Genomic DNA, 12,852 nt, shown 5'->3' with positions numbered 1-12,852 from the left:
TCCACTGCCAACAACACCGACACTGATGAATTGGTGGCAGTTGCTGAAGGCATATTAGGGCAAAGGGTGACCTGGGAGGGGTTTATGGGGTGGGGGGGGGAGTGTGAGTGTACTGTGAGGGTGTTGGGGTAGGGGGTGGGGGTGTCCAGTGAGAGGGGTAATTTGGGGCGTCCAGAGTGAGGCGTTTCCTCCGGCAGTTGTCACTTGTTCAGCAGCCGATGGCACATGTGCTCTCCGATCCTTCACTTGGACTATCTTCAGATTAACCGGCTCTCAATCCAACAATCCACACTTTTTTTTTTTTTCATATTTTTTGGTGTCAGAGCACATCCATATAGCGCCTTTTGGCATCTTTAATCTTTGACGGTAAGAGCGCCCGGCATTTACAGCTCTTAAGAGTGTGTGTGTGTGTGTGTGTGTGTGTGTGTGTAATTGGTTTGAATTGACTCGAACGCCGTTTCGCTTTAAACCGTAATTACTCCAAGAGTGGAAATGTCATTCTCGATGGCTGTTTTTTTAAGTGTCATTACTTCTCCTCTGGTGAATCTTTCAGCTTCTCACATACTTGATATCAGCCGGAGTCGTGTCTCTGAAATCTTTCTGTGAGCTTTTTCTAATCAGCCTGGAAAGTCGTTGGACCGGCGGGGTTTCTACCGCTGGCGCCTCTTGAGGACTTTAGAAAGTAAGATAGTGAGGCGACTTGTGCGGACTGTTCTCCGTCATCGGCCGCCGAGCTGACACCTTTTCTCCCCTGGGGCCCCTGAAATCTGCTGCAAGGGCCTGGAGATTGGATTTGGGGGGGGGCTCTCGGTTGGTAAAGATTTACGGTTGACTTAGCTCGCGCGTTGTCCTGCAGCTCGTAACGTCACACCTGTTCTTTCTCTTTCTGGCATCGGAGGCATTAAGCGGCCATTACGGCGTCGAGTGATCCTCGCTGCCCTTGACACCTGCTCGCGTACTTCAAGAGCACACACACACTCACATAAAGCTTTGAAGAAGTGTACTTTATGGGTTTTTGCTCTGCTTGTATCTTTGTTTTTCTTTTTCAAAGTCAAGTCAGTCAGACGGAGAGTAAATAGCAGGAAGTTGTTTATCGATGCTCGGTAGCCTGGAGGTATTCTTTTAGAGCTCAGGAGAAATCAGCCTTATCTTCAGTTTCTTTCATAAAAGAATAATCGGTCTGTATCCACTGTAACACATCTCAGCAGTGTAAAAGGATCACTCTCTCAAACTGCAGATCCGTTGCTGCTCACTAGAACGCCAGTGTTTTGGTTTTTGACACAGTGACAGATTTAGTCGAGTCATGTTCATGATGTTTTTTTTAAAAACTAAGTTTATTCCGCAGAGGCCACATTTCGTAGTTAATGACTCATAAAATTCCACAAAACAGTTAGTGGTGAGCGCTTTAAATAGTCAGGTGTTGTCGCGCCTCTAACAACAGCATTCCTCCTCCCACTCGCCTGCGTTTCATGAAAATAGACCTGGTAGTGATCTGGCCCGACCGGCTCATTGATGAGAACGTGTTCGACTGGTGAAGGCGAAATCCCCGACGCATGACGGCTCTGGCGGAGCACGCCCTCTGTCCTCCGGTGTCACGTTGATGTCATCAGTGTTTTGTCCAGAGGGCATTTATTTATTTTTCCCCGTCACAGAGCTTTTGTTGTCGCGCAGCGGAAGATTTAATACAAAGGGAAAATCTGTGAGGGAGGAAACCTGTAAACAGTCTGAGAAAAACTCTCTTTACATTCCAGAGCAATGTTCTGTGTGTCCTGAAGACCATCTCAGTTATCAAACTAGGGCCTTAGTAGTCAGTCAGTCTTCATTAGTTATGACTCTATTTAATACAGTAGCTCTTACCTTTATGAAGTTGTGGATGAATCATTAACAGAACTCAGATAACACTGTTAGTGACACAGTGGCAGAGCTGCAACAATTCATCGATTAGTTAACTATCAAAATAATCAGCAGCTATTTTTGGTTTAAGTATCATTTTTTTCAAGATGAACTTTAACAAGATACATTTTCTGATTCCAGCTTCCAAAATATGAATATTTTCATACTCTTCTATAAAACTAAATGCAATATCTTTGAGTTGTGGACAGAACAAGAAATTTGAGGAAGTCATCTTTGGCTTTGAAAAAAGTTTGATTGACATTTTTCACATTTTTTTTGACAAAACAACAAATGATAGAGGCATTCATTTTCAATGGAAAATAATCAAAACATCTCAAGCCTGAGGGATCATCTTCAAATGTCATGTTTTCTCCATTTAACAACCCAAATATACTGTTTTTACAATCCTATAAGACTGAGAAATGCTTCAAATCCTCATGTTTGAGAAGTTGCAACCGGAGGCCAATTGGTATTCTTGCTTAATAGGTTGTTTAAAGTGTTGCAGGCTTATTGTCTGCTAATTAATTGAGTCAGTTTCAGCCCTACATGTGGTTGGTAAATAAACAGTATGAACACACATCATTTTGGGCTCTAATAACTCCATTTAGTCAATCATAACAAATAATCAATAGCTTGATGGTTATTGAGAATAGTCACTTGTTGCTGCTCTACTCTGAGGCTGGACCAGCAGCTGTTGCTGGGATTGAACCTGTGGCCTTCTTACAGGACAGTCTGTGAAAACACAAGGCCACACTCCAGTACCAACAGCTGTACATGTACAAATCAACCGGACCCCCGCTGGGTTCCTGGGTTGAGTGCTTGGGTGTAATGGAATGGAATCAAATGGCAATCCAGAGGAGATACTCAGCCTGCAGGAGCACTTCTGTTTCTCTTTAACCTCTTTGGTTGTACCAAATAGTAAAGAGCTTCAAAGCTTAAGAGCTTCAAAGCTTAAGATCAGGCCACACGAATATTAAACTATTTCCTTCAAATTAGATTCATGTGATGGCTGCCTTGGATTGTTTTCGGCTCTTGTGATCCAAACATTTCCAATAACTCCAGAGGTTTTCACTGCCAAAAGTTAAACTTAATTGAAAAAAGATTGATGTAATCATTTCCAAAATTCCCAACATGTTTTCATATCACAAAATATTAGGCTTCAATCCATAGTTGTTGGCGTTTAGCCTTTCAAAAACAACACTTTCGCTGCCGTCAAAAAACAGTTTGCAAAACCAAAGAATAAACCATAAATTACAATTATAACCATATTTAAAAAAAATAATAATAATGTGATGAAGTCATAAAATATGACTACAAATCAATCTTCTATGTACAAATATAACTTAAGTCTTTTCTGCTTTATGTTTTCATCTTCTGCTATGATCTCCAGTGCTGAGAGGATTTGTTAACAATCAGAAGGTTAATCATTTACAATTTTGTGAAAGATCTACCAAACATTCATCAGTTTCAGCTTCTTAATTGTTAGGATTTGCTGCTTCTCTCTGTTTTATATCATTGTATAATAAGTATCTTTGGGTTTTGGACGGTTGGTCAGTAGGGCTGAGTATTGGCAATAATCTGGCGATTCAATGTGCATCATACTGTCAGCAAGGCGTTACATCAGGATTTTTAAAAGTGTAATTCCAGGAAAACTGTCAGAGTATAAAAAAACTCACCGCCATATACATAAAATCTGGGTCAAAAAAGTCATAGCACTACTTTTCGTGCAGTCTGAGCCCCTGTCTGCCACAAATCTTTTATGTAAACTAGTAATTATTAATTGATGGTGTTTTTGAGAATAGATACAGTCTCACAAATTTTAATACTCAAGAGTATTGGTGTTTTCTTACACTCATACTAGTCAGACAAAAAGAGACATTTTATGTCACCTCAGGTTCTGAGTTCCCGTTATGGGTGTTTTTCATTATTTTACGTTTTATGAACAAAGCAATTGATTAATTGAATCAGTTTTATTATCAATCAAAAACCAATTAGCAGCGCTGACAGCCCCAATGAGCTCATCTGGTGCTTTTCTCCAAAGCGTATTTCATTACAGTACTATTAGTTTTTTCAGTTCTTGAACTGTGTCAAAGGTTCTGATGTCAACAGTAACTAGTAAACAGAATCACCCTCTCCCTCTCATTGTTCCCTCCTGGTTCATCCATTCACCTCGCTCCTTTCAGGTATTGGGTGTGCCTCTGGAGTGTGGTGAGTGCTTTAACCCGCGGGGCAGTGATGTCACCTGACAGGTCAAACCACATAGTCCATGCCGGTGATGCATTCAGTGACAGAAGGTAATCCTCAAGAGTCAACAACAAACCACAGTGAAAGTATTGTGTGACCTGCCAACAAGTCCTCTCTGCTCTGCAGGCTTTTTCCGAGCTGCCCGGACAAAAGGCATCTTTGTGTTGGCTCACTTGTGCATGGGTGCATCATGGGTATTTTCATCGTATGTGTGGACGTGCTCAGGTAGACCGCGGTTTTAACGGGCCCTCCCCGGCAACGTGGGTGTGATTCACGAGCCGAGATGGCACGGATCCCTTCACCGCCCGTCCCATCCCCCCAAAACCACCACCACCACCAACACAACACCTCAGAAGTGCTGCCCTTGCACTGCATCAGCCCCCCCACCTCTCTCCCCCCAGCTCTCCAAAGACTCACCCATGATTGGTTTAGGAGGAGGAGGGGGGGATCATATTCCACTGCCAGTGTTGGCAGTGTAGAGGTGCAATCACAGTCACAAGCCAGGCTTCAGATATTAGGCCAGCAGCTCCTTCCCCTCCTCCACTATTTGTCACAACGACTCCACCTGCTGATGCCTCGACCACAAAAATCAGCCGTAGGGTTTTGTTGATATAGTGGAGATGCATGCTGGGGGACTGAAGTCTTAACGTGTCCAACGGTTGCCCGGAAACATGCGGCAACAGGCTGTAAATATCCAACAGCTGGTGCTGGCAGAACACCCTCAAGGTTGGGCCCGCAAACCGAGCCTCGCCGGGTCAGATGAGGGAATTCAGCAGCCCAGTTAGACGCCAACTACACCCCCCCACCGCCACCACCAACAACCCTCCAACCGCGACCCCATTGGCGGTTCTGTCTGTGCCCCAATGAGGAACGAGTTCGTCAGACTGCCCCCTCCTCTCTAAAACCTGATTCATGCTAGCCGTGTAGCTCAATGCTAGGGAGCTGGCTATGAACTCTGGCATTAATGCCTTCATGATGATGTGGGCAGATATTTCAGGCTTAAAGGGGTATCGAAGCAATTTAGACACTTCCATAAAGTTGGGAGGGGCTCAGTAGAGATTGTTGAAATAGAAGCAGCAGAGACTGAGAGGCACAGATTTCTTTACTAGACTTCCAGACTGGAAACAGCAAATTCTTAAAGTCTAGCTGTTGTTAGTTTGAGGCTAGATATATGAAGGGGTTGTGCTCTAGAAGACAATTTGGTTGTGTAGATATGAATGATAATGAAACAGCAAAAGAAGTCACAACCACAAACCTTCGTAAAGGAGACGGGGTCCTGTGGGTCCTGTGGGGTCAGGTGGGTTTGTGAGGTCGCCGAAGACTCTCGGGGTTAGGTACCATGAGGGGATCCTCCCGTAAAAAGCGACCTTCCACAACCCTGCCTGTTGAGAAGTGTTGAAATATTTTTTGTTAATTCTGAAACTGTGGCGGAACACATTTGACTCAAGCCAGTTGGTTTTTGGATTTGCCAGATAGTTTGTAGGGCAAAAAAAGCAATGAATGAAAAAGAATGGAAATAGTTTCTTTGGGCTCGACCCCTAAAACAATGTAAGGAAGAACGTCATAACCGTTAAAGTTATCACAGTGGCAACTACTTTATCTTTTGTTGCTTGGATCACAAGGAAGTTCTAGTTGTTGTAGTCTCTGAGATGAACTCAGATTTGAGCCTGACTTTGTCCACTGATGCTTGAATGTTGCTACTTGTAGTTTTCGGCCCATTTAAGCAGCAAATGTATGTACGGATGTATCCTAATGTATTTTCTTGATTTAATGGTTTAGTCAACAAAATGACAAAAGAACCTTTGAAAACATTTATTTTCCAAAGATGATGAAAATGGCTCGTCTTGTCTGACCAAAAACTGGAACCACTGTCAATTATTAAAAACGGTTACATGTACATTCTGTCAGCCAACTAATTGAATAATCAATGAATTGTTTTATCACTATCTGGTTTGATCTCATGTCTGACATCATTTGTCATCTCGTGTTTCGGGTGGTGTTTTCTGTCACACCGGAGCGTTCTGAGCGTGAACACTTGACTGGATGAATATTGGTGAAGTATTGATCCGCTCCCCCCGACTTCACACTGAGGGACAGATCTGTCATTTTGATAGCCCTCCTGCAGAGGTCACGACTCCAGCAGCTCCATGCAGGCGGGTCGCCCTCCTCGTGAAACCTGAAGCCCTCTGCACATCTCCTGCTCACCGATACGAGCGTTTCATCAACATGGTATTTGTAAAGATATGGTGACACACAACCTCCTGATATGTGTTGGCCCACGTTGGTCCAGCATGCTTTGGAGAACCATGTTTATTTTTAGCAGCAAGTGATGCGACCGCAGCGTCTATATTCAATAACAAAACGTTTGCTTGGACACGTCTTGTTTCAGCTGCACTAGTTCCAATTCAGCAATTCAGTTTGACGAGTATTTTAGATTCAGGGTCTATAAGCTCTTACTCAAAACGATGCAGATGAAATGTGATGGACGATTTTGATCTAGATCATATTTAATGCTCTTTTAAGTTTTCACTTGTACTTACGCTTAAAATGTGAGCATTTATAGGCAGTAGCTTGCAAAAAAAACTTTTCTTGGTAATTTCAGTGCAAATCAAGACCTGAATGCCACCCCACAGATGTAAACTGCCACTGCAACACCAGTAATCAATGGTCAGTTCATGGGGCAACTTTTTTTGTGCCCTTGGGTTCTGGGTCAGTATATCAAGTGTTGGAATCTGACATTATCAGCAACACTTCAGTTCATTGCTTCAGTTATTTCCTTCCACCAAACAAGTTCAGGGAAAGTATCATTTTGACAGTCCTTTTATAGTTGTTTGTCTTAGTTCAACAGACTTACAGCTTCTTAAAATTTTCCTGCAAATTTGTAATAGCTATCGTTTTATTAAGTTTTTGTACTGAATTTGGTCTGGATCTGTAGTTGTGTTTTGATATGGCCCAATATCTGACTCATTGAAGTTGGCATACGCACATGCATAATCTGTAGATGATGTTTCAGACCATCTGCACCACACATGCAGCATTTTCTCCACCCATTTAAACCATACCGGACCAGATCAGTCCCGGTTGCAGTCATCACAGTTTTGGGCTGGTTTCGGGGCTCTGCAGTGTTCAGGCTTGGTGCCGAGTGGGGAAAACGTGGTGATGGATTACTCAGCAGTCCTCTGGCACGGCGCCAGAAGCTGAGAACCATCTTCACCCCCCCCCCACACACAACTATCAGCCCCCTTACCGCTGACTGTTATCTATCTGCTCCAGGCGGCTCTGCTGCCACTTAACACACACACACACACACACACACGCAAACCCACAAACAGATAACACACGCTTAGGCCTGACCGATATATTGATAATTCATTGTTGTATTAGAGACTTATCATGTAAGCACACTGGTAACGCTCCTCTAAAGTCAAGGGGAATGATTTTAGCTCAACTACTGACTTTTTTCTTTTCCCCATTTCTGTGATCAGACTAGACCAGAGGTGAGGAGTTCCTCCTGGGGGGGGGGGGGTGTGTTTGTTGTTTGATGCATAAAGAGAAGTGAGCTGTGATTTGCATCAACGTTTGAACACCTTCTTGGATTCAAATCTGAACAAACAAGTCCATGAATCTGTTTAGAAATCCTAAAAAAACGATGCTCCTTATAACTGCAGAACTAGCCTGAGAATCCTCACGTTTTTAAGCTGTCTTCAGTATCGAGGTAAATCAGTAATAGCTGTCTGCACACCCATGGGTGCATTGCAAACAGCAGCACCTGATAGCGTATTCGGCATGCCTTTAATGGTGGCAATGTGGCAAAACTGGGCTCAAGATGGGAGGTGTTGTGGGAAAGGAAGATTTACTCCACAGTGTCAGCGACCAAATAAATAAATGAACCTTGAAAATACATTTTTAATTCCAGTCTATTTCAGATGTTGTTCTGCTCTAATTATTTCCTCTATCTGACCCACATATCGTACTGTATCAGTCACACAGCCACAGCGTCACCTCATTACATCACATCCCTCTTTGTAAAAGCCAACCGAACCGTGTCAAACCCAAACGCACCGTTCTCCCGCTGCAGTTTTATGGCATGCGAGCGGTTTGTTTTGTGTCATGACTCAGTCACAGCCCTGCAGCCTCTGACACACTGGTGGATAAAAAAAAAACATAGGTGGCGATGTATCGAGGGCGGTATTGGCCTCGAGGACGGCAAGGCAGGTTGTCAGGAGGAAGGTCACCGGTTCACAAACCTCGACCGGCTCTGAAAATCTGGATGACGTGCCCTTTAGCAAGTCACTTAACCCTTGATCGGCCCAAGGGAAGCTTCTTGTTCTCCAACTGTAGGCGACTGTGCTTGTGCTGGGAAGCTTCCAGTTGCAGAGAACGCTCCCTATGTCAACTTTCTCCTCATGAATAAACGTCCAAAGAAACCGTGATGTTGCCCTCGCAGCTTGGGGCCTTTCCACCCACATCGTCGGAATAGAAGACTGAAGCTTTGAATTGTTTAACTGCCGTAGCAACAGATGTCCGGGATAATGATGCGAGGCAACATTTTCTAACTCTTCTTTTGTGGACTAATCTTTGAAGCAGGCTTCCCCGAGGCTTCGACCTGATGTGCCCTCTCCAAAGCTCAATGGACACATTTGTGCAGCAATAGTGTTTCTGTTTCTTTTTCATATCGTTTCTAAAGCCCCGTTAAGACACTTTATTGTGTTGCCAAGATTGTGCAGATTTTATGCTGTTATCCCTTTCACTAATCCATTTAGTATCTTTCTAAACAACATGTACGATAAATATCTTTTTGCAGTCGGCTTCCTTATCAGACATTTCTTGCAACTTTGTATTTATATGATTTCTAGGCTGGTAGTTTTGGTTTTGGTCTGTATAACATATCACAATATCAGGCAACCAAACACAACAACTCTAAAGGCCTTTACACACAAATAAACAACATGAAAATACCAATATTTTGCATTTAAACTATACTACTATAGATGGACCAACTACCAGAATACTGTTAACCCAGAGCAGCGTCTGTCAGTCTGTCGGAGCTAAACTGTTCTATAGCCTAAGTGAATTTGAGTTCCCTCTGGTATACAGTTTAAGTCTATATATCTAGGGCTTTTATTGTGAAAGGTAAGAACGGAAAGACTGGATCTGGTCTTCGCTACATTTGAGATGTGTGAAAGAAGTAATAAAGTTTGCCGTCTTGGTTCAGATAACGGAGCCTCCGTGTTGTTAAACACTAAAGTGTAGTTTTGAATTTGTCCGTACCGCACAACGTGATTGGATGAGGCCTTTATTGAAGGTGCGAAAGCTTGAGAACATTAACCTCATTCCTAAATAAATCATGCTGCCTTTTCACTGCGTAATATTCACACTCTCTGTGAAAGTAAACATTTCAAAAAAGGCCTTAAAGGCAAATAAAGATAGCACTTTGCAGAAATGATCCCAAAACGATGATAAATACTCTGCCGAAGGTTTCAGTTTTTTACAATCTCGATACAAATGTGCATGAAAGCAACTCCCATTAGACTAATAGAAGCTTCAGAGAGCTTTATCAAGAGAGAGTTGCCCAGTTTATCCACAGGGGTGATCAAATTTTCATCAAGTCTGGACTGCTGTTATTTTCCAGCATCTGTGCTTGAAGACAGTAGAAATGTGGAGGATGTAGTCTTGAACAGTTTTCTCAGAAGCTTTCTGAATTCCTTTGACTCCAGTGTTCTCTTTCATGTCCACGTTCCTCGAGTCCAACTGCTCCGAAATGTAGGAGCTTGTCATCGGGCCCCCCTTAGCGGTTCTAGGGCGTTCCCCAGGGTTCTACTCTGGGCCCGCTGCAGATTCCCTTATCATCAGCGTTAATCTTTTCAATGTCCAGAGCCCCTCTGTCTGTCACTCCTGCCTTGCTCAGCGAGGCAGCAGACACACTCCAGGCCCTTCTCTTCCCTCCGTGAGAGCACAGATTCGGCCCGACATCAGACATGGGAGGCGAGCTCTGGCAGCGTGAAGGGCAAAAAAGGTCGAGGCTTGACCAACCCCGGGGCAGATAAAGCAGCCCTTTTTTTCCACGTGTGATCAGCCTAAAGACAAATCCCCTCAGCGCTCGCTGCCTTTGAACTCCACCGCAACTCGGTCGGCGGCTAACGAAGGCTACAAACACACATCTCTTTATTGTTCAGCTAATTAATGCAGCCAACACGTAGTAGGGGAACACCTACTCCTTTCAAGACGCACACTAATGAGGTGATCCACGTAGCATCCCTCTTATATTAAACCTGTGCCGGTTGAAAGGGAAGAGATGAAGAGGAGTCAAGTGTGGATCTTTTAGAAAGCCGTGGTGCTGAAGGGGGCTGGAACCAGATATCAGAGAGATGTCGCCAATGGTTTGTACACTCAGTTCCTGCAGCCTCACTGTAGTTTTTCTTTTTTTTTTCACTCTCTTCCATCAGTGCATAATTCATAAGCAACTCGTCGCCAAAGCAAAGCCAATTGCATCCACTCTAAACGAGCCGAGCGGCACGGCGCCCTCAGCGGCACAAAAGGAATGTCGGCCTCATGACGGACGGTTCCACGTTCTTTTGTTTCTAAAGAACAGACGTGACTCGAGGGTGTTCCTCTTCTTCTTCTTCTTCTTCTTCTTCTTCTTCTTCTTCTTCTTCTTCTTCTTCTTCTTCTTCTTCTTCTTCTTCTTCTGCAGGTAGAGGGAATGCAAACAATGCTGGAGAGCTGGTGTGGTGTCTCTGTGCTCACGCCTTGCCAGATGCTTCAGATCTGTAATGCCGCCACTTTTTGCTCTCACTGGCTCGTGTGTGTATGTGTGTGTATATATATATATATATATATATAAATATAGCGCGCTATTTTTAAAAGCTGAACCACAAATAGTAAGAACGGGGCCTAAAACGGTCCTCGCCTCTGATGCCTTTCCCCGCTGCAGCCTCCTCATTCATTCATGAGTTTGCATGAATTTGCAGAAACACTCTGTGCTTCTTCTTCTCTGCTTTGCCCCCTGTTTTAAATGTTTTAAATGTTTTAAACCCACCCTGTGTTTGTGATGAGGCATTGTAGCATACCTCAGAGCACCCTCATTTTCACAGTTAGTTAGACGCACGGCTGACTTAGACACGTCTTTTTACACTCTTCATCTTCATCTTTTGAGGAATTAGGTCAGCGTTAAGTTTAGTTAATAAGGCTAAATGTTGTAACTCTACACAAGAAACGCATCGGCCAGGTTGTCGTTAAATGCCGAGTCATCGCGGGGAATGCGCCCAATCACACCTGCTTCATGGAAAAGATAGGAATCTTTATTTAAAATGTTTCGTGTGGTTGGATGAAGAATAATTCCCGCCCATGAGGTGTCATCGACGCGGAAACCTGCTTCCTGTCAGGGCTTTTAGCAAGAGGAGGGCATTTTTTGTAAAAGTGAAAATCCACAGACTCGGCGTCTCCCCTCTGCTCTGCCTTTCGATCGGGGGATTCGGCGTGTCAGCGGTCGGGGCAGCCGGTTGCCGCGGGCGACCAGCAGATCAGTGATGTGGCGGTGATGCCTCTAATGAAGCTGACACGGCACAGCCTCCCTCCTCTCGCGGGCCCCCGAGGGCCTCCTGCTCTGCATGTAGCACTACAAACCCCCCTCTCTCTTACCTCTTCACCCAATGTGCTTCTGATTTGATGGCGCCTCCAATGCACTGCTGCATCGTTTATTCTCTGTTGCATACGAGGGGTCGAGGCAGAAACACAGTGTTTGTAGTAGCTAAAGTGGGTCACGGTATACAAACAAAGCCGCTCTCCCCCTTTTCTCTCTCTCTCTCCCTCCCCTCAGTCTAATGAATGCCTCTGTGTTGTTGTTTTGCAGGAGCTGCCCAGCTGAGGTGAAGGGGAGGGCAGAGGATCCCAGGTTCAGCGTGAGTGTGAGTGATGACCTGCACACCGGAAACAGGACCATGATCTGAAGAGGTCGCCCCGAACACAGAAACTTCTTCCTCTCCTCCTCCTCCTCCCTATTTTTTTTATATTCTTTTCGTCGTTGTAAATCTCTGGGGTGACAGCCTCCCTGCGTGCACGGAGAGGACAAAACCAAAAGAGACGACATATTTCTGAGGAGGAAGAAATACAGCAACGAGTCATCCGTGACCTCTGACCTTGCCGCTCCCCCCTTTGCCCCTCCCGCCGCCACACCGGAAACATGGGGAGGAAAAAGATTCAGATCCAGAGGATCACTGACGAACGCAACAGACAGGTTAGCAACAAATACACCAACCGAAAACAACGTCTGAATGTTTCAATACTCCCTGATTTGAGCCGCATCGGTGAGCACCGCTAACGCAGAGACGGGACACACATTAAAGATCGAACTATTCTCTCTTTAAAGGTACCAAACTCCATTGATAAAAACAGTCATTTTACCTCGTAGAACAGGGAAGTCTACTGCGAGGTAAAGTTGGAGTCAATGGAGTCGTGTAGCTTTGAAGAGTTGCATATATAACGGCTTCAAAAATTCCAAACTATCCCTTTAAGGCACAACTATTAATGCAGCTTAAGACACAAAACACATAGTTTGATACCATGCAGCAGCACATTTCATCATGACGCTGTCTGTTGTCAGGTTCATTTAATCTGAACTCCCTGTATAACTCAAATATCCCATCATACATGTCGATTAGATCTAAGTAAGTATCATTTCCTTTCCGTAAATGACTAAATTCCATCATGGTGACA

At 44.3% G+C, this 12,852-nt stretch overlaps 1 protein-coding gene across 1 annotated transcript in view; it reads left to right on the top strand.

The window, feature by feature from the left end:
- Positions 1-12,852, top strand: part of mef2d (myocyte enhancer factor 2d) — a 95,793-nt gene that overhangs the window by 27,282 nt on the left and 55,659 nt on the right. The window contains 1 exon segment of the mRNA XM_054621072.1: positions 11,990-12,373. Within this exon segment, the coding sequence (XP_054477047.1) occupies positions 12,320-12,373 (54 nt within the window). The 5' untranslated portion in view covers positions 11,990-12,319.

Source organism: Anoplopoma fimbria, chromosome 20 (assembly GCF_027596085.1).
Source record: "Anoplopoma fimbria isolate UVic2021 breed Golden Eagle Sablefish chromosome 20, Afim_UVic_2022, whole genome shotgun sequence".
Lineage (NCBI taxonomy): Eukaryota > Metazoa > Chordata > Actinopteri > Perciformes > Anoplopomatidae > Anoplopoma > Anoplopoma fimbria.
The sequence above is the reverse complement of the archived record's forward strand: the minus strand, read 5'-3'. Positions and strand labels throughout refer to the sequence as shown.